Source organism: Vespula vulgaris, chromosome 22, assembly GCF_905475345.1.
Source record: "Vespula vulgaris chromosome 22, iyVesVulg1.1, whole genome shotgun sequence".
Classification (NCBI taxonomy): Eukaryota; Metazoa; Arthropoda; class Insecta; order Hymenoptera; family Vespidae; genus Vespula; species Vespula vulgaris.
The window spans coordinates 4,012,616-4,035,434 of record NC_066607.1 but is presented as its reverse complement, the minus strand read 5'-3'; the positions used below and the strand labels follow the sequence as shown (position 1 = coordinate 4,035,434).

The following is a 22,819-nucleotide window of genomic DNA, read 5'->3' as shown; positions in this document are numbered from 1 at the left end:
TCTCGATTTAAATTCTAACTAGAAAATAATTCTTTGATCATAAATAGATTTTCTTCGGATAATATGCATTCGTGTATTCGCGTAAATGCAAACTATGCGACATGACTAGCTTTCCCTCGTCGTCATGGATACATCGAAGAAAACAAAGTTAACCGGGACTGCTAGAGGAACGAGCACGTGAGCATCTGTCATTTTCAAGGTGTTTTCTTTACGTTCGACATTTACGACCTTAAATGGCATCAAAAGTTTCGTGAGTATTACTCCTTTATTCTTTTTTTTTTTTTTTTTTTTTTTTTTAATATTGTATCGTTTATTCTATAAGTTAAAGCTGTATTAAAAGAATCAAGGCGAACGATCAAAAGTTTCATTATTTCGATCTTCAAAAATATTCGTTCTTTAGATACTTTCATTTTTTTCCTATACATAGTATTATACTTTCAACGAATATCATGTTTTGTTTACAATCGTGAAAATTTTGTTTACTATTACGAAAATTATTTTAGCGGAGAAAATGATAGGGAATCAGCGTTACGCGTTTCAATGGAAGAAGAAAAAAATCGTAAGACGGATCCTAAGGAGACTCGCGAGAGGTCAATTATCATCGTTGGTAGTAAAAGCGTTGTAGGTATAAAAATATAACGATTTTAACGAATATTTCGCGTAATATTGCATGATTTTGTTAAGGGGAAAACTACGATGATAAATCGATTTCTTGAAAAAGACGAAAAACCGAAGCCAACGATCGCAATGGAGTATTCCTTTGGGCGAAAAGCTGGTAAGAGTTTAGTAAGTATCATCCTTATCAAGAAATTGTTCCCGTGGAATGTGTGAAATTAAAAAAAAAAAAAGAATAGAGAACACTTACATACTCTAGGTGAAAAACATAGTCCACGTGTGGGAAATTGGCTATGTAGCTTCTTCTTTGATTTCCGCCGCTATGAGTGGATCGGCCTTAACCCATTCGCCGCATCACACGGCGCTCTTGATAATGCTGGATTTATCGAAACCGGAAGTATTATGGATCACCTTCGAGGAGATATTATCGGCTGTACGAAGTGCGTTAAAAATGAGTTACAATTCGAAACTCATTAACGAGATGATCGAGTATAGAACGAGCGACAGGAAGAGCGTGGAAAAAATGATCGATCCCTTACCCCTTAAAACGTTTATAATTGCGGGAAAGTACGATGAATATCAGGTAATCTACAATGTGAATTGTTCCTTTCGTGCATTATAATTTATATCATTCGTTCCATCGTTTTTGATCCGAAACAAAGGACTTCGACTTAGACAAGAAGGAGATAATAGGAAAAACTTTACGAGGAATTGCTCATAGTTTAGGAGCAGGACTCCATTATTATTCTTGCAAAGAAAAGATTCTCTTACGGAAAACCAAAGACTTGTTATCTCATATCGGATTTGGAGCCGTTCTCGCGTAAGTTAATTTCATCGTATTAACGAATTTTGGATTTTTATGATCTGTTTCATGGTTAACATCTTCTTTACTTCTTCGTAAAATGCAGAGAAGGAAAGTTTACGAGCTACGACAAACCTCTGATTATATCGCCCGGTGCGGATTCCTTCTCGTCGATCGACTCGCAATTGCCTTATTCGAGACCATCCATGATTTTAGACACCATTAAGCAGACGTTCGTGGTACGTGTACCGCAAATAACGAGAAACGACGAGTCTGCTTTAGAAGACCCAAGTAACGATCCAAACTTCAACGAGCCGATTATCGATAAACTGAAAGTTCAAAGAGAAGAGGTACATTTAGGATTTATCGTAAGACAGGTGTATGTATTTAAATGAAGTTAACTCGTTAGATCATACAATGAAACTTACAAGTTCCTTCGAAAAGTTCTTCAATGATTTTGTACAAGGGTATGAAATTATTTTTAATCGTTTCAAATCAATTTCACTTAGGAGATTAGCATTCTTCTCGACGATATGCTAAACGGTCGAACACAACAAATTCCCATTCCCGATCCGATTTAAATAGCATTCGAACGATCGGTAAGAGTTACGACGAATCTGCATTCAAGATACACACACATATATATATATATATATATATATATATATATATATATAAATGATAAATATGTCTCTTTGTATCTTTTTACAGTAATGTACACATCGAGAAGACGGTTCTGTATGTATAGGAGTGAAAAATTTGCAATTCTTCATTAAATACAAAACTTTTCATTGAATACAACTTTATAAAAAGTAATATCTATAATCGATGTGCACGCGAGATCGTTCACACGCTGTACAATCCAAAAAATTTCGAATGGCGAGAGATTACGTAACGGACGTTGACAATCACGTACGTCATTGTAAATGGTAGAACAATCGATCCAACGATACTTCGCGTGTATATATATGTATGTGTGTGTATATATATATATAGATACATTCTCACCGTAGACCTGTAATAATCTTTTTACTTCGTTGGATCGTACGTACATACGTACATAAATAGGTATGCGTATAAATGAGGGTAGTCGGTGAAGAAGGTGCAATGTCTCGGGGCAGTTTAGGAGTTAATGGGTCAACGAGAAGATCGTGAACCGGTCGTGAGCGAGAAGCGGTTCGCGGCGCTCGAAGATCTTGCAAGGTCTCGTTTGATATATCGAAAGGAGAAAGAGTAAGAAGGAGAAAAGGGGGGGGGGAGGAGAGGGAATGGAAGAGAAAGATAAAAACATTGCATGACTCTGTTAAATCTAACAATTGATAATTATATAAAAATCATATGAAAGTATAATTTTGTTTTGTAATTATATATTATTATGTAGAGATTTGAACGTCAATAAGAAACTAGTAAATTGTATCAAGTACGAGGAGAGGCAGAGAGAGAATTCGCGCAGACGCATTGACCGTCGATGCGTTTAGCTCCCTCCGCGTGACGCGATCTCGGTCCGAGCCGCAGAAAGAGTTTAGCGGCGTCGGCGTCGACGGCGGCGGCGTCGTCGTCGTCGGCGCGGCTGATAAGAGTCGACAGTAGGAACGGCGACGCGTGCGCGGCACGGTACGGTGCGCTTGCGCTTAGGAAGCCTTGGATCGCCGCACTCGACCCGTGCTTTCGAGACCGATAGCGACCGAGAGAGCGCGAGAGTTGCCTTCGTGAGTTGACTTGGCATCCCTACGAGAACGAGGCGCTAGTCTACTACTCTCTTTGACGAGAGGAGACCGCGAAAGAGGAGCTGGAGGAGGAGGAGGAGGAGGAGGAGAACTTTGCGCGGCGTCGTCGTGCCCTCTCCGCTCTCTCTCTTTTTCTTTCTTTCTCCTTTTCTCTTTCTCTCTCTTTTTCTCCTCCCCCCTCTTACGTTCATCAGTGAAAATGCCGCTTCGATAGAACCTCGCGCGTGTCCTGTGGTCTCCCTCTTTCTATCTCTTTTTTCGTTCTCTCTTCTTCGATTTTGGATCGAGTTCTACTCGATCGAACCTCCCTATCTCTTCCTTCTTTTTTCTCCTTTTTTCTACGTTTCTCTTTTCGTTCAAACTTCTTTTATCCACGTTCCATTCTGTTTTACTTGTCTTCCGTACCATTCTTTTTCCTTCGAGTGCGCCGAGATCGGATCTACTACGACGACACCACGAGGTTACAGCGCGCGAGTGAGTCCTTACACAGGTGAGTCAATGATTCTCTGATCGGAATGATTACGATCGAGTAATCATTCCGATAGTTTTATTTCTTTAACGTTATCAACGAGAAAACGTCTTAGCGAACGAATTCTCTTCTTTGTACAAGTCATCATATCGCTGTCACTTTTGAGAATTCGCCTAGCCGGCAGCACCACCCTCGTCGTTTCATCGCCACCCACTTGCGAGGTGTCGTTCTCTCTCTCTCACGGTTATCGATTCCGGTGTGAACGCGCCCTCCACTGCCGACAGGTATCGTCTCTCTTCGTGCCTTCACGAATTCCTTCGACGATCTTTTCAAGGATCTTTAATCTTTCTCTACGAGAAGCGACACCGATCCATTGCTTATTTCATTCTATCGCGAATCGATTTAATCGTTGGACTAATCAAGAAGCTATAGCTTGTGTCCTTTTATTTTCTTTTTATTATTCTGATATTCAAAGTTTAACGTCGCGATAGAACACGATGGCGCTTTCCTTCAAAAGGAATTAATCTTCCTCTCGTTTAATGGCAACGATAAAGATTACGTTGAATGAAACGAATCGATTAGTTAAATATATCTATCGCTCTAGCTATATTTCAGGACTTCTTTTCATATCTAGGTAAAGTAAGTATATACTTTGTCGAGAATAGCACAGTAATTTGTAACATGTTATAACGTTTTAGACTCGTATTCGATTAATATTAGGTCACTCGTGATCTTGTTATCACAAGTTTCGATTTTATTTATTTCTCTAATACCTAATTCCAAACAGACAGTAATAGTCAACCTATTACCTCGTTCCCAATAGCCTTCGAAGAGAGAAGGGGAGGGGGAGGGGGAGGGGGAGAGAGAGAGAGAGAGAGAGAGAGAGAGAGAGAAAGAGAGAGAGACAGGCAGACAGACAGACAGACAGACAGACAGACAGACAGACAGACAGACAGAGGCAGAGCCTCTGCTTCACAGAGATTCGTGAATCTATTTGTTTTATTTCTAAATAGTAATGTAGATTAGAAACAACGGTGCCTTAAGCATATGGAGAGGAAAGAGTACGCGTCGAACCGGATGTCGCGTGCTTCTCTTTGTCACGGTTTTGGGCGCGAGGGCCAAGTACCTCGTTTTATGGTCACGCATTGCTCGCTTCACGCTTCCTCCTTCGTCTTGTAACGCATTTTGGTTTTCACCCTTTATCTCTTACCATTCCAATCGTTTTCATTGTATTCTGAGCTGACTTCTCGATTGTTTAAACCTGATGTTACGTAAAGAGTAAATCAATTCGATACACATAATTTCGTGATAATCGAAATAGGATACGATCGATATTTTCAATTCGACGGTGATAATAGCGGGAAGATTTTAAGTATTTTTAAAAAGTTTTTTAAACTTGTCTTATTTTTTATTGAATTCTTTATAACGTATCATGACTTCATTAAAGTGCAATATCACAATAGAATCTTTTTTGTAATAATATGTTTATCGACTATAATCTTGTGTATTAGTTGATGCTTCAATGCATCGATTTATTTTCAGATTGGAAAGAAATATATGTCACAAATGATTAAAGTGGAAATACCAAATAGGAAATACAAATATCAAATGATTTAATATCGAAATGTCGTTGTCGTTCGTCATTACATTTCAAAGTTTACTCGTTGTTTTCTCATCGTAAAGAAAATAAGGTTTAGGTATCGTGGATTTTACGCTCGAACAAGCACGGATCGCGTATCGTTCCTTTCACCCACCAGTGTAAACGTTCACCACGGTGTGGGTCTGCCATTCATATCGAGGAAAATGGCCAATAAAAACACGACATTGCTCCTAGTCGCGTTCTCTGTATCTACTTCCCCGAAGAACGGGTACCTGTCCTCCTTCGTGTCGAGAACTATTCTGGTCGACCTTGGTATCTGACCAAGGTGCGATCGATCGGGACCACTTTTTTCTTTATCAATCCCATGCATTTTGCGTCGAGTCCCTTCATCGATATTTATTCTTCGTTTCATCCTAATTCCAATTATTCAGCAACGTATAAATTTGTTTCTTTAAAGTAAATTCTTTAGAAACGGTCTTATAGAGAGGAGAAAAACTCATTTTTGTTCTCATTTAGAAATAATCTCCAGACCGCTTAGACGTAGTCATCATTTTTTTTTTATATCTTTTTGTTTCTCAATCGAGTTTTCAGTGGCACCTCGCTGACCTTGATCTCCCCGAGAGAGGACTGTTTTGTCGTGACGTCAGAGGTCTACCCACGCGTTGATCGCGGTAAACCGGGCTATCATTTCTGGTGGTCTCTCCCTCTTTCTCTTTCCTTCTCTCTCTCTCTCTCTCTCTCTCTCTCTCTCTCTCTCTCTCTCGCGCGCGCATTCGTTTTCGTTCTTATTCGAATTATCGATCGCAAAGAATAGCTCGACCAACAGGTTTGCGAGTGTGTGAGTGCGGGCAGGAAGTCAACAAATCTAAAGGAGAACCTGCAAGAGCTAGGAAGAATCGTGACGGAAGGTGAGCGAGCCTCAGGGTATAATATATGGACGTACCTGGTGGAGCTAGGTCAGGTCGCACCAGTTCGCGCCACCTCGCACGCCAATGCGGTTCTACTCGATCGAAGCGACAATGAGTCCGACCTTTTTACTCTCAAGATCGTTCGAGATTGAACAAATCATTGACTCTAAACCGGTCGATCTTCAGCGCGATATTTTCATTTTAAAGGAACTTTGAATACTCGTGAGAAATGAAATTATTATCATTTTTATTTGTCTTTTATCTCTTACAAGATAGACATTCTTTCAGTATATTATTTCTTTTTAGTAGACACGTTCGTTGTCTCTTACCGCTCCTTACTACTACTCTTATCGACTACCTGAATATAATTTGCAGATAACGTAGGCGAGTAATAAGTACGTTGGTGTTTGTAAAATAAACGGTGCCTCGATCTACCGTCTCTCGAACGAGTTCTTACTTGTTCGTTTTGTTCGTGCATAAATAGCGAAACTTCGTTTTTCCTTTAATGAAAACTGAAATTTTTGTGGGTTGATACGTCTCTGAAAAATCATAGATTCAACGTGAGATTGCAGTGTAAACGTTCCTCTTAATCAATACTACGAATGACAACAAAATGTAATTACCTACGTCATACAAAATAAAAAGTCATCTAATTTAATTACGTCGTTCAGCCGTGTTTCTCTCTCTCTCTCTCTCTCTCTCTCTCTCTCTCTCTCTCTATCTATCTATCTATCTATCTATCTATCTATCTACCTATCTACCCATCTATCTATCTCTTTCTTTGTTTCTTTTTTTCATTTATAATAAACATTCTTTTTATGAAATATATATTTATAAGCGTAGAGTTCGCCTTTCTTGATAATAATACGTCGAGTATATAAATTAAGACGTTATCAGTATGGCGTAAACCAAATGATAACACGGTGCGATAACGTTTGTTTATCTTCGATGTCGAGCTGAAGACAAGGATTTTTTTGACGGTTCAAACGAAGGTGGATCAGATTCAAGTTACGGCCTACGCTTTAAGGAAAGGCGTATATTAATTTGTGTGTGGTCGTTGAAGGAAGGGAATTGGCAATGGCGTTACGAAAGAGACCGTCCGAAGATGGTAGGAAGAAAGGGCGTCAACCATCAGCGTGAACGTTGGATTGGAAAGTTTCATTAGCTACTCGATGCCTTCTCCGTATATATGTATGTATGTATGTACGTACGTATTATGTATGTATGTATGTATGTATATGCTTACCACATGAATCACTTCCTCTTGAGATTAATACAATATTAAATGAGAATTACGCGATAGCGAACTTGCAACAATGTTGTTTTTCCTTCCGATCTCGCAACGCCATTTCCACCGAGTTTACATATGCCAGACTTCGGTATTATTTCTGTAATCACCGTTTCCATCGACCGATATTTTGGATATTTGCTTTTCGTAGAAGCGTTTTCTGGTATTATACATTCGTATGTAGATTCATGTCGCTCATTGTATTTACAATCGGATACATTAATAGCTCATGGTGTGGATACTTCCACCAGTTTGTCGAGTTTCCCTTTTCATACATCTTCTGAATATCCCTCTGTTTCCGTCGTATAAAGGGAAATGCCGCGCGCTTACACAATAATACATTCTTTTATAGGATAGAAACGAAGGGATATAGAAGAGATATGGAAAGGGAAACTGGCGAGGGTACTCACCGTGCTTCGTGTTATATTAATGCACACATTAATAACACAGACAATGAAATGTATGGAACGGAATGAACCCTATGAAATTCATAGAATATGTTATTAAGATTTGCCTTCTTGTACGTTAAATTAATTGCCTAGATAATGTAATCGTACAATAATAGTAACCCTATATTTTGAATAACGAAGTTTCAGCGAAATCTGGTTCGGAAACTGTAAATAAAATGAAACGAAGCGATCGTTGAAAGAATCTCGTATCGTTGATAACGATTTCAATCGTCGTGTTATCGGTGCTTTCACACAAATTGCACGGTTAGCTCAGCCAGAGTGGAAAGCACGTACTACGACACGTGGCTGCCCGTCTCAATTGTATACCATAACGAAGCGAACGCTTGTTACCCAGCGAACAATCGGTCCATTGTGTTGACTGATGTTCCAAACGTATAGTATGTGTTTTCGAATGTGCGGGATGAGTACGCTTAGGTGCCAAGGAAATAAAACTTCCAATTTACAAGTTCGATCTTTTCAAGAGAACGTATACTCGACGTTATCGTTATTCGAAAAAGCATTTCGTTATGTACCTAACAATTTGTTTTCTCGAAACATCTTTCGGATTCTTGTCTTCTTTTTTTTTTTCAATCTGTAGCAAATATTTCAGAGGACATTTTCGTAGGAAGTAGAGCGTGTTGTTCGGTATATGGTACGATACAACGCACCAAGATTCACTGCGTAAAATTGTTCGACGCTTCGTTGGAGCCCTTCCTCCGTATCTTAAGTTTACGTTCGTTCCGACACTCCCTATTCCTTGTAATCCATATCGTTCGTGCTGGTATGTTCGCCGTTGAATCTACGATAATCTCAATTCGTCAATTGAGTTCTAGTGTTTGTCGTCTTCCTTGATATCTTTGACGAATGTGCAGTAGTTTCTTTTAGATATTTGATTACACACACACACACACACACACACAGAGAGAGAGCCTACGTAAAATATTTTACATTTATCAAAGATAATTTTTAAAGTCATAAGTATGAATTTTTGATATTTCCGTTGTAAATTCGTCATCGTATATCACACGAAATAGATATCGCATTTGTTGTGATCAATGTGTAATCATGATATACAGTTACACGTAACTCTTATTATCGTGTCGCTAAACTTGCAGATTCCTTTAACGATAGCGAGAAGTAGCACGACGATAAGCATAATATGATTCTCGTTTCATTTACAGAGATGAGCCAAAGTTTTGAAGCAGTCATCTGTAGTAAAAATTTTATTATATTCGTTCATATTTCGAATATTATCTTCGTTTCGCATTGTCGAACTTATAAAAATACATTCATCAATTGTAATGTATTAAAAAGCGCGCTCTCCCCAACGTTGTTTTATTATCGAATATCGGGAATATTTTGAATGGCTCAAATACCATTACAATAAAAGAGTAAAAGTGGTAAAAAGAGTTTGTGAAGAGCCATTTTAATGACGCCTTCACGATTTTTCGATGCGACTAATGCATTCAAGCGTATTCTTACGGATAGATAATTTCAAACCGGCGATCGTTTTGACATAGTGTCTTTGCTTACATATGACATTTATTATGACATTATGCTGCGGTACTTGCTACATTACTTTGTTAGAAGGCACAGCTATTTCATGGGGAGCTGCAATGCAGACTATTGCGGCATTAATGTAATCGCGGGGTTGCTTCTATACGTTGATTTAAATTTTCATTCGTTTTTATGATGATGATCAAACTTTATATATAATATAATACTTACTTTTAAACGTCGGCTTATGTTGTTTATTCCAAAGAAATGAAAACAGACTTTATGGACAGCTGAAAGAATAATTTCAAACTAAATTGAAAATATTTTACGATAATACTGTGTTTCAAACGTATCCGTATTATTACGAATGTATTTATAAAGATTACGATAGAAAAGATTTTGTTAATTCTACAGGAAATTACCAAATTCAAATTAAAACGAAGAAATGGAAAAGATAATGTTTGGTCGATCGACCAAGCAAATATTTGAAACGTGCGATATTTTTTATTGCGACACAAGCGCGCGCGCGCACACACACACACACACATGACGAGCATGTTTTGTTCGAACGATTGTCTGAATAATAATTATTCGTTCGGGATAACTTGTACATGATAGATAATCATTTAGAAAACATTTGTTTTCTAACGGTCGCTCGCGGAACGACTAATTATTCCGGATACTTAGTTCAGCACATATATTTCGTATGTTCACATCCCGGAGATCATATTTTTTACGGGTGCGACGTAAAACGAAAATAGTTAAAACGTACAATTACCTGATCATCTGATTTAGACAAGCACATTGAAAATTTATCATCTCGACGAAAAATACGATAAGCCAGTAATGGAATGTTTACGTCCTTCATAGAGGAACTAAATAAACGATTGGAACGAAACGTGTCTGGTATCGAACGTATATGTTACATAAAGTATATGACTTACGTTTATATGTACTATATATAATACATATCTAATATATAATATCTCTCTTATGTACGTATATCGATGGTAAAAGAACGACAACAAGAGCGTTGACGGAATTGTATGCGTTCGATAGGACGCAGAATACTTGGTAGACGTTTCTCGAGCACGTGAGAAAGTTCGATAGGTCCGTAAATTTTGGTGAGGCTTCTTCTTCCGTTTTGGCAAGGAAGAAGAAGAAGGAGAAGAGGAAGAAGAAGAAGAAGAAGAAGAAGAAGAAGAAGAAAGGAAGGATCCAAACCGCTACCGCCAATAACAGTACTAACACCACCACCACCATCACCTTTGGCAAGTTCGTCTATTCTTTGCTTTTCGAATTCTACGAAATAACGGACTTCTTTCTGCAATGTCGACGTTTTGCGTACAACTTTTGCGTGGCTACGTGTTTACGTTACGAAACGCGTTCTCGCATTGCCGCGTAATCGTAAGAGCGTGACGGAAATCGAGCTACTGGGTGACGCGACGATCTCTCTTCTCTTTCTCATATAAATGGCTGTGTGTGTGTGTGTGTACACATACATAAATATAAGTACATTTTCTTCTTCTTTCTCCTTTTTCGCTAATCTCATAATTGTTTATCGCTTTTTCTTAACGTATTGTAGTTTATATTATTTTATCTGCGATTAATGTCAAAGTTATATGTACTGAAATATTAAGATACTCAGTGTTAATTGTAATAGGTAATAAGTATATTCTATCCTCTTACAAATCGCAAAATTGTTTACGTTATAGATTATCATTCTCGAAGGAAGTCCGATACTTATCGCAGTTTACGGATATATATATATATATATATATATATATAGGATACATATACAAACGTATAGGTATATATCATCCAAACGTACATATATAGGTATATCGCTCGTCGAGTACGTCGAGGTAAACGTCTATCACGTTTGTCATTATATAGTGTGGACAGAGGCTTGTGAAAGTTTCACCGAGTTTTTTAGCAACAAAAGAGATAGGAAATGCGACCACTAGTAGTTTATTGGCACGCGTTCACAAGCGCAAACATGGTAATATAAGAAGGAAAAAGGACGAAGAAGAAACGACGATGCGTTTTGTCTACTTTTTCTCGACGAAATGGTTTTAGTGAGACACCTTAAATCTTAATAAAAGCAGTGACCTCTTTGGCATTAGATCCGACATTATGGCAAATCCACCGATTCCAGAAGCGGCTTCTAGAAAATCCGTTATCTCAGTTGAAAGCCTGAAAGGAAGCTCTCGAGTACCGGGCAAAAAATTACACATTACAATGAGATATGGTCTTTTTTTTTTCGTTCAAATATCTTGCGTTCGTATCGAGAACATTTCCTCTGGTTCTCGTTTCTTTTTGTTAAATTTTATTCCTCGTTGCGATCGAATCGATCGTTCATCGACGCGTTCGACTCGTCTCGTAGGAAGTAACCGTGCGTACTTTGCCGACCTTTGCAACGTGCTATTTGCAAAATCGAAGTCAACGATTACTCATCGAGGTCTTACGACATAGTCGTGAGAAGCCGTTTCAATGTCGATTTTTTATGACCGAGCATACGGCAAAGACTGATATAGATGCGTGCAAACGATGAAGAATTTTGAAAAGAACGGTCGGTTCTTTTTTCTTTTCCTCCTTAATAATTTCACGAGTTTTAACGCCTCTCTGGACACAGTCGTTACCCTCAACTGCGAACGTTATGCATTTCCTCGTTTTATTTTTTGCTCGAAGAGAGAAACCATACGAGTTCCCCGTCGTTACCAGAAGAACGTAATACCAGAATGACGGTCGCTATCGGATAAAATACAACGCACTTTAATCGGACCCTCCCGCTTCTTATTGCGTGTTTTTCTTTCCTTACTTTATCTACAGTCTTCGGAGATCTCTTCTATACATCTCTGCGGGGCCTTTTTCCTCGCACAAAATCGAGAAAACGGTCTGCGTCATCTTGGATATACGGCGCAGAGGTCGACATTATCGTCGCACGATCCGGCCCAACCCTCCGGGCTTTTCCTACGTTGCTCGTTCGAAGAAGAAATAACAGAAGCCCGCTGAAAATCCTCGTCATTGAGTGAGAATATATTCGAGACACTCCAAATAATAACGCTTCGCGCACTTAGAAAAGAAGGACTGTAATTTTCAAGGAGCTATCAATATCGCAAGGATATTCTCTTTTCGGCATAATCGTCTTTGAATTTTAACGAGAGAACGTATTTCGGTCGATCCCGTAGAGCAAAGTCGTAAACCAGTTTTCGTTCGACTTGATTACCCAGATAATTCGCGAATCGATATCCAATCGAAGCCTCGTGGAAATGATCTTAAAAATTTATCTTTCAACGAGGTAACTCGTATAATCGACGATCCTCTCGCTATATTAATTTCTTCCTACTCGTCTTAATCAAGCGGGAATTATTTTCGCATGGTCGCGCCATAATGTACGAAAGAGCCCCGAGAAGTAACGATTCGGCGAGACAATTTGTTAACGGGACATTTAATCGGAGAGGAAAAGAAAGTCGGGGCTTTTTATCGGCATCGTGCGCCGCCGCCCTTCAATCGAAGGCAGCGAATGGTTTTATTTTAAAAATAAATCCCAAGGCTCATTCGGAGTGCGGATGAACGCGTACTCCGTACCGTTCTCCGTACGGCTCGGCCCATTCTCAATGGGGCAGCGTAAACAAGTCCTCGAGTTCCTACAAAAAAGCTTACCGTGCCCATAAATATTTACGGCACATGGAGCACGTCCTGTCCTCTCTTACGTATAGTCTTCACCGTCTTATTCCGCCCTCTTCCGGTCCGTTCCCTCCCGCAAGTATCGAGGGACGCAGCGGGACGACAAAATTTATTTATTCGCTAAACGAACCAAAATCCACACGTGTATGATCGTTTACATAAAGGCGTAGATTTCTTCTACTTATTTATTTCTTTTTTTTTCATCTTTTCCTTTTTATCGCAACCAATTACGCTACGACGTACGAGGATAAGGTCGACCTTGTGCCACAAAGTGGATACGAAGTGGATAAGGCGTCCTTTCTATCGGCATCTGGGTGTAGAAAATGCAGATTACCATCTTCGTTTAATTTTAAAGTAGAGATCTCGGTATGAAGGCTAGAGTATATCAGAACTTGCAAATGATTTTTGAAATGCGCGCGTGAAAATAGTCGAATCGAAGAGAGCTCGACTTTTATATCGAGCCGATCGTATTTCGTTTGTTCGAGCAACGGTAAACGGTGCTATCGTTCGGTGCGAAAATAGAAATGGAAGAAGAGGAAAAAAAAGAAGATTCGCGGAAAAGATAGTTTATCATTAAAAGGAAGAACTGGCCGCTAGGGCACGCTGCATCGGAAGGATCTTTCTCGCAAGCGAAATATAATCCTTTCGCCGATAGAATCGATAGATCGGCTACGATTAGCTATAACTTACTTGGCGCGGAGGATAACCGTGATCACGAAGGCGGTTCCTCCTGGGCGAGGCCCATCCATTGCACTTAGGTTGGGCTGAACCTTGCGAATACTCCTATAGTGGGTATGTCGAGCGCACAATTTTTGGTAGTCGGGACCAGCGTTCGCGCTGTCCCGGATACGTCAGCTCGAAAAATAAATTTCTTTAATATTATTTCCCCCTTTTGTCATCGAAATTACGTCTTTTTTTTTATCATCGTCATCTCTCTCTATAATTACGCACGCAGCACAAACATCCCTTCTATCGTCTCTTCTTCTACCTGTCCTAGAAAACAAGCAATAAACAACAACCAGTAATGGAAGTTTTTTCTCGTTTCTATGGGTTAATTTATAAATAAAAAATAACTCTCTCCTCTCTCTCTCGAAGATGATTAAAATTAAAAAATCTCGTAATGACAATTGTAATGACAAATATCGCGATCGATATTATAAATATTATATTTATTTTAATCGAGAGGAGAAAGGAGAGGAGGACCGTTTGTGTGTATTTTAATCGACTTACACAACAATTTCAATATTTACTAATAAACAAACCCACCCCTCACCTCCTCATAGTATCGAGAGAGAAAAGTGATATCAAATGGTGATTTTGTGTCACTTCACTTCATTGTTACAAACATTACTGGCAACCATAAGAATATTTTTTTCTGTGGAATAATAGGATCCGAACGTGCATATGAAAATACAACATCACCACCGCCGCCACATGGTGGAATATGGCCAAAAGGAAATGATGGTATCTCCTGTACATTGCAACGTGCTGTTGCTGCTGTTGTTGTCGTTGTTGTTGTTGTTGTTGTTGTTGTTGTTGTTGTTGTTGTTGTGGTTAACGCGAGCGTTAAGCGATAAAAGTTATAGTTACTTTAGAGTCGTTTTGTAAACGCGTTTAAACGAAATCGAAAAGTCAAAGTTGTGTCTAGCGGACAAATAATGCATTTTGACGGCCATGGTATGCGTGGGTGTGTACAAGTTTGAGTTTCTCGAAGCGGAAGATAGAATTCCACTCGAGGGAATCACCATGGTATCATCTGGTATCGAATACAAGCGTTACAAGATACCTGTGTTTTATACTTGCTGTGCCTTTTTTTAAACCTGACCTTTGAACCTACAGAGAATTTTTATACCAGTCACGTCGTTGGACGAATTACGATGAAACGTTAAAGAAAATTTAGGGGTTTAACGAAGCCTTTGCTCGGGACCACCTCGTATTATTAGATCGTGAAAGTATGCGTTTGATTTATTGTTATTGTCGTAGAATAATTATTTATCTATATCGAAGCTAACGCAATACCTTCGTATAATTTTCTTACTTCCTCTTAATATGGAGAGAATGAATTTTTATCGTTGTCTTTATTTGGAACATCGTCACACTCCTATCGAATCTTTTTTGTCTTAATATAAAATCGATGCTAACTTCGTTAACGCTCGAACGGTCCTTTAGGCAACAGCCTATAATTTTAGGAATTTTCCTTCCTCCGTGTAGCGAGTATCATCGATATATCGATTCGCTGAAATACCACCAGGAGCGATACGTAAATCGAGAATGTACGTTGAATTTATGCAATCGATAAATTGTTTTTGTCATCGGTTCGCGATGACAGAACAAAAAAAAGAAGAAAACTCGAGAAGCGGTCGAATACTTTTCTTTCTTTCTCTTCCTTCTTTTTTTTTCGAAGAGCCAAACACGAACGTGAGATACAAATCGGTTTATTGCTTTTTCCGACTCGGAGAAATTGAAAGTAACACCACCGTATTCGGATTCTCGTTTGAATCGTGATTCACCTTTCGCGTGTGCTGATCTCACCCTCGTGCGTTCTCGTCTACCCCCTATGTCTCTCCAGCGAATCGAGTTTAATCGTGCTTCCGATACTACGCCGAAAATTCGCTAGCACTTTGTCTCTACCGTTCGAAAGAGAGAACTTTGTTTTAATTTGCGATATCATTGTATATAATCATGCAGTTCATGTAAATTCAAAGCGTTAGAAACTAATGCATCTTTGCAATATCTTATCGTAGTCGAAGTTAGAAATTTCATTGGGTATTAAGATAACCGTCGTTAGTACTTCCATGGCTATATATCTTTTGGTTAAACGAAGTTAACCTTTACCAAGACGAAAGTTCCAATACGAGTTCCAGTACGAGCTCACAGCCGTGAAATATTAAAAAAGTTTATTTGTCGCAACTAGAACTACTCCTTCGAAAGTGTATCGTTCTTTTCTACGTTCATTATATTTCCGCGTGAAAGTGCGAAATGTGACAAGCGTAAACGAAGACATTCTTTTTCAATTGTAGATATACGAATTCGGGATCGCGAGCTAAAGCGGGCTCTGCCTTAAATTTTATTATATATTAACATTTACAAGCGGTAAATGTAACCAAAATCACGAAAAACCTTCTTTGGGAAGATGCTTAACGAGAACGTTAGAATGGTTCGAAGATATAGCAACGTCGATCCGTTCTATTTCTAGTGTTCGCTCGGTGTCGTTTTTTATGTTCCAATTTACCACGCTTCTTTTGACGGAATCTGCATCCCGCTCCGTAAATAGCTCGCCCACATTTATCGCGTTAATATTCTCGCCAACACAATGTACCTTAATACTTTCGAGTCTCGAAGGAGAAAGGATCGAAGGGACAGCTCTCCTAAATAGAAAATGCGATTAGAACAGCGATATCGCATTCATTTTTGGAATATATATAAATGCATAGATCCGTTTCGCTCCAGTCGTTATGTTTCGATAAATGTTACTTCGGTTCGATTGGTCGCGTTCAATTTTCGAGCGCGTGCATCGTTAATGCATAACGTTTATCAGAAGCACCGGTGTATTCGTTCAAGCGCGAATGATGGAAAACGAGTGATACAATGCGTATCGAAGAGCAATAAGAGGCTCATTCCGGTGATACAGGCTCGACATTGAAGCTCGACCCATGCCGTCGTTTCTAACATCGGATTTAGAGCAAACTTATTTCTCACTAGGGACGTATTTGTCAGAGACGTCAAATACGATAAGAGGTATCGAACAAGACATCTTGTTGTATCGATCTCATAGATGATTTTATTCGGAGAAAAGGATGCTTCGCGGTACGATTCGATGATTATCGAGAAGGAAGGACCGCGAAGATTGACTCGCAACATCATCTTTTTCCACGTAACACGGACCGTATTGATCGAGCCGCTGCAGAGGCAGCGGCAGCGGCAGCGGCAGCGGCAGCGGGCGGATACGGCCATGATATCGGCGAGAATAAAGAGCAAACCATCCGCATTCTTGTCCCTTCGATGCTAACACCTTTTGTGCCTAAGCCTTCCGGATGGATTTTGCTGAGAAACGAAAGTTTGAGAAACGTGATATTTTCGTTTTCATATCGGAAGTTCCGTTATTCGTTCGATTATTCGATGGTATTAAATGGATTAGTTTCTCCTTCGAATCGAAAGATATTATTAATGGTGATTGGCTAAGTAGAAGAGTCGAATAGAGAGACACGCGTGATATCCTAAAACGAGCAAAGAACGCAAACGTTGAATTTTATCGGGAAACTGGGAAAGTCCGGTTCTATATTGCGGTTTTAGCGGATCTGCGGTTATATCTGTATCGTGTGCGTGATATTTTCTACCGACGTGTTACGCGTTTCTTGAGAATAGATACAAGTGGAAATGTATTATTTGTATCCGTTTTAAAATGCGATGGACGTCGTCGAACGGATAAACTAAATTTACGCAAAGATAAATCGCAGAGACATATCTGCATCTGATACGCGGTACGCCTCACGGACGAAGGCCCTTGAACGAACAAACGCGAGTAAACTTCGTGGTAGAGTTCGGTACCGTATGTCAAATATTAGATCCGATGATTCGACTCGGTTGATTTCACGTTTGCGCGATTCATCCTTGAGATCTTCCGAGTTTCGTTTCGATTCCGTTTCGCTCCTTCACGAAAGAGAAGCGAATAAATCGAACGGATGGAAGGAGGGATTTCGATTTACCTGAATTCTATCTCATATTCGAAGAGGATGATTTTCTTTCTCGTTCGTGCCTAAGTGCAAGGGTAAGTGTTTCGTAACGAACGAGTAAATCGATCTGAAACTTTTGTGAAATTAGTTTTATTCCCTTTACGATTCCACGAGGGAGCTTTTAACCGATGGCAACCCACGCGTTCGTCTGGAAGAGTGCCGTCAAAGCGTTTTTGTCTCGAATTTTACTCGTGCTTTTTCCGTTTCTCCTTTTATTTTTGCCCTTTTTCACAAAACATAAAAGAATTTTCAAGGGACTTCATTGATTTCCGAGGCGAGCACAGTATTCGATTCCTCGCGGACAAGCTCGTATGCGTGCGCGCGTATACATTTCTGTCGGTGAGAGCGCTCTCAGACGATGACGCTTCTGAACTCGCGTAAAGGCGTGGCAAGAAGGACCTTCGACGAAATTTTCTACGGAAGAAACGTGCGCGTCGCTAAAAGAGAACACTCGAGACACCGGTGTGTCTCGCGTGCCACTTTTCTCTCACCATTCATTCCCTCTGCGGCATATACACATTCTCTTTCCTCGTACCTTCGTCGCTGAACTTTATCAAGGATCCAAGACCGCACTCGAGAAAACGAGTTTGCGCAGAGAGAATTCTGCTCGGTGAAGGATCGTGCGATATCCCGATGGCGAACTGCTTTAGATTTTGTTAATTAAGCGATCGTCATCCATCCTATTTTTTCTTATTTTTTTTTTTTTTTTATTTTTGTTTGTCGATCAAAGTAGTGGATCGAAGAAATGGACCGAGGTAAGAACGAACCGCAATGTTGAATGTTCATATGCTTTTGTTTATTCATTTATTTATAATGAAGCAATTCGCTTTTCGAAATTTTCACAGCGTTAGAGATAAATTGGATTTATTTGAAAGTCTTTCTCTTTCGTTATGGTTAAAGCGACACGATCGATCGAATATTCGAACGTTGTTATTAATCAACAAAGTATACTCGAGCAAGAGTTAAGTTCGGAAGCGCCTCGTCGTAGGCAACCATCCCTCGTCGAATGGTAGCTGTGTAAGGAGTCGTGATCGTAAACAGGCGCTTCGACGACGCGTGTGACGTTGCTCACGGGGTCAACGAACTCGACGAACGTTGTCCTGTAACGATTCTACTACATCATGCTGATTCACCTGCATTTGCTCGTCGAAGAACGTCTCGCCGTCGCGGAAACTTGGCGAACGTTCAAGCTCGTTGATGTTTTCGGGATTTTCAACATTTCACAAGAAATTAGCTCGGTTAAAACGGGTTAGACGTTAAAAACGAGAGTAGGATAGTTCGCGTTATCGCCTAATACCGTTTGCCGATCTGTAAATAGCTTGTAGGAATTAAACTATCGTAGACGAAGGTTCGTCCATAATTAATGTTGGTAGATAAGACTACGCTTTGTTCTACGTACGTATATATGTGCGTGTACATATGCACATATATGTACATGCATTTAATGCTACGTAAGAAAGGAATAAAGTTTCATTGTTTGATGACGGATGGCTGTTAAAAAGATTAATCTTATTAGTGCTCCGTTTCCTCGACGACAAGAAAGACTCGATGAAGACTTGAGATAAAAAGAGAACGTCTTATAACTTGACGATAAAGTCTCATTTGCAATAGGTACAGTTTGTTACGCCTACTTAAAATATACAATGGTACAGTTCGTTGATTCCCTTAAAGTTCTTACGATCGGACGATTGATTATTAACTAGATAATCTTTTGCCTCGACAAAAAATACAATAGGTGAAGGTGTTTATCGAACGTATCTATTCCATTTCTTAGACATATTTCCGCGATTACGTAGCGCTATTTACTTGTCGCGTTTTACGATCCAACGCTCTTACTTTCGAACTTCTTCTCGTTTACGCTTTCTTTCTCAGATTTATCGATGACAACGTTAAACGTCGATGCTCTTGCTGGTCGTAAATCGATGAGTAATCCGATTGTAATTATTATCACTCCGACTACTCATCGTTTATGAGTAATAGCACGAAATACGAACGGATCATTGATTTCTGAATCATCTGGGGAACGGAGTGATCTATGCTGCCTCCGTTACATAGACGTTTTCATTGTTTTATTCTTACGTTGTCAGATCGAAATCGTGTGTTAAAAACACAAGAAGGGATTTTTGAAGCCAATATAGGAGTCGGTGGAAAATAGTCGAGGTGGTATTCACGACGGTGGTATAAACGAGCGAATGAATAAAGAGACGAACGTATCGCGACGTCGAACGATTCAGTAATACAGATCGTCTTCCTTCGAGTTTCGGGCAAAGAAAAATCGTTGTGTCGCATAAAATGACAAAGATTAAAACTCGCGAGTCTTCGCGACAAATGCAAAGAAGAAAAAAGAAAAGAAAAGAAAAGAAAAAGGTTAAGGTTACCGAGATTATCGAGAGTAGTTAGCCAAGGATTGCTTTCAACGTGGATTTAAACGTGGACGTAGGACCCGTTGGGCACGGTCGCGTAATATGCGCTCACTCTCTCGTTGACGCAAGCTTCGATCGAAGACACGACGACGGTGGCTTCGTTCGAAAAGACAGCGACGGTGCTAGCGGCGGAGCAAAGGGCGAGAGATGGGAAGAGCGTGCTAACGAGGGATGCCATCTTTGTCACGTCCACTATCGCAATTGGGAGCTTTGTAGATATGGCTATGGTAGCGCGCGTCATGGCCTGTCGTGGCACGAAAAATAATCGTGTTAATATCATCTCATCGCGAGATATCAATCGTCAGGTGGGTATTATAAACGAAAATGAAGAAAAAGGAGAAGAGATCGTTTACCAAGTTCAAACAGGCGAGACTGCTCAGCAAGTGTCTCGAGTTCTTCGTGCACTCGGTGCCTTCCTCGTTGATTTTAAGAAGAGACTTGACGACCTCGTGCGAGGTCGTATTGATATTCCTGATGTATCCGCTAGCCTGGTCGATCTTGTCGACGACGCAATGGCCGGCGTTGACTAAAATCGTCAAGCCGATCTCCTTAATTCGTTGTACCATGTTCTTGCATTCGGTGACGTCGACTTCGTTTACGATCCTTTTCATTATCTCGTTTACATCTTCGTCTAGCTATGAATTTTAGATTCACGAATTCGTGAGAATCTTATCGCATTGCGAAGGCAAATTGATACAAAACGTTCAAAAGACGTTCGGTTATCCTCGAAACCGAGGTTGGACACGAAACAAGCTATGGCTATATTAGTTAGAATCGGTGTAAATCGAGCGTGTTCAATCTCATACATACGTTCGACAGTACGTCCTCCATTTTGCTGCGAAGACTTTCCATGCGGTCCTGGCCTTCTTGCTTCATTTTATTCGCGACATCAAGCACATCTCGAAGGATCGGGTTGACTTTCTCCTGAAAAGTTTCTATAGCGGTATCGATCGTTTTAACGAGGTTTTCATGAGTTCGTTTGATATCATTGCCAAACGTTGTCGGGAGAATCTGAAAAATAAAATAACGATGAGAAGTAGAAAAAATGGAGAAATAAGCAACGTTTCTATAATAATATCGTACGCAAGCTAGAAAGAGGCAGAGGAAGATAGTAGGTCTCTCCATTTTAGTGGCACCGTTTCTTCGAACGATCTATGCTCCCCCATATCGGGAATTCCTTTTATATCAAGCATCGCATCATTTATCGGATTTAGGAGATATTTGAGATGCGATAATGCGACTTCTCGACCATTTGTGTCAATATACGATACGGTTGGTGTCGTCGTAGCTTCAGACGGATTCACACGTACTCGCATTAATTTAAAACAAAATTAACAAATGGATGAATTAAGAAAAACTCTGGAAAATGTTCCTTCTCTTTATCCTCTTCCCGCCCCTCTGATAGTGCAATGGTATACCCACGTGTACGTACGTGAAAACATGTTACCAACGAGAGCGATCAACACGCGATCGTCTTAATGTTTCTGATACCAAGGAGAACGACTAAGTCCCGAGCTAATTCGTATTCCATCCTTCCGAGATAAAATATCGCTTATTACCGGAGCAGCGCGTCAACAGGTTTTGCAATCTTATATCAATCTGTTTTGCTAGGTTCGTCGTTAACGTTGAGAAATTAAGTAACGTTGAGCGCGCATCCATTATCAGTTCTTTCAAGTTCGACGAGGTCGATTCAAGCCGTAGTTATGAATTTTCTCGGGCACGACTGTCGCTCTTAATCGTTTCCGGGGTTATCTCCGGAATGGTTACGGTCTTTTTCTTCGTCTTTTCTTTCTCAAACGCTCCACGAACGTAGCTCGATTTCTACCGACTACAATTGTATAGAATTGTTTAGAGATGCACGCTATCGACATTAATTCGACGGACGGTGAAGAAGTTTTCCCGACGGTCGGACATTCGCGAGGCGCCAAAAGTGTCATAAGCGTAACGCCGTGGGCGCTCGTGGACGTATTAAATGGTCCATTTCGCGGTGGTACGACGGCGTAATCGAGAAGTGGTATCGACAAGAAGCGATATCGTCGTTAGAATTAGTCTCGCGAGAGTATGCCTGCACGCACACACCGGCAACGAACGACTTGACGACGACGCGACGCAAACACGGTCTCGCGCGTTGCTCGTCGACGCAAGTGGCTCACCCCTCTTAAGCGTTCCCATAGGATCGCGGTGTTGCATGGGGTGTCGTGGGAACCGTTTCGCTTGATATAAAGTGCCATACGCATTTTTATAGGGTGCGTAGCGGTTCGAGGATTCCTTTGTAAGGAATCGACATTGTCGAGCCATCGTCTTCTCTCGACGAACGTTATTTCAACGTTAGTTCGTCGTGCCTTCTCCGTTCCAGAGATCGATATTTGATTTTACAAATAAATAAGATCGAAAGCGATAATGAAGTATTAACGGTAATTGGTGATTATGAGCCTGAATCCATAAAAAAATTAATTTCGTAAAAATAATTATTTCGTTTGAATTGCATAGAATTTATTTTATTTCCCTTGAGAAAGAATTCAAATCGACAAGCCACTTTTTGCTTCGAGTTATTAATTATCGCGCGTTAGAAATCTATCCTCCAAGGTCGTCCTACAAACGTAATAACAACCAAATCG

The 22,819-nt window shown here is 40.1% G+C and overlaps 2 protein-coding genes and 1 non-coding gene across 10 annotated transcripts; 2 read left to right on the top strand and 1 right to left on the bottom strand.

The window, feature by feature from the left end:
* The first annotated feature begins 146 nt into the window (after nt 1-146).
* LOC127071640 (cytoplasmic dynein 2 light intermediate chain 1) lies at nt 147-20,151 on the top strand. 8 transcript variants are annotated; one of them, XM_051011153.1, is made up of 9 exons: nt 147-250; nt 504-621; nt 685-786; nt 875-1,198; nt 1,278-1,435; nt 1,524-1,767; nt 1,927-2,016; nt 2,486-3,634; nt 6,040-20,151. In XM_051011153.1, exons 1-7 carry the CDS (start codon nt 234-236, stop codon nt 1,996-1,998), a joined length of 1,035 nt encoding a protein of 344 aa, XP_050867110.1. In that variant the 5' UTR covers nt 147-233; the 3' UTR covers nt 1,999-2,016; nt 2,486-3,634; nt 6,040-20,151. The 8 variants fall into 8 exon arrangements, with proteins under 8 accessions (XP_050867110.1, XP_050867109.1, XP_050867114.1 ...); XM_051011152.1 differs by having other exon boundaries at nt 2,129-3,634; XM_051011157.1 differs by having other exon boundaries at nt 1,524-1,796.
* LOC127071712 (U1 spliceosomal RNA) lies at nt 13,728-13,891 on the top strand. The gene has a single exon (XR_007785207.1). It is a non-coding gene; the product is annotated as a U1 spliceosomal RNA (small nuclear RNA).
* LOC127071641 (uncharacterized) lies at nt 18,553-21,435 on the bottom strand. Its single transcript, XM_051011159.1, has 4 exons — nt 21,285-21,435; nt 21,012-21,212; nt 20,555-20,836; nt 18,553-20,445 (listed from the first exon to the last, which is right to left on the bottom strand). Exons 1-4 carry the CDS (start codon nt 21,324-21,326, stop codon nt 20,203-20,205), a joined length of 768 nt encoding a protein of 255 aa, XP_050867116.1. The 5' UTR covers nt 21,327-21,435; the 3' UTR covers nt 18,553-20,202.
* Nucleotides 21,436-22,819: the final 1,384 nt, after the last annotated feature.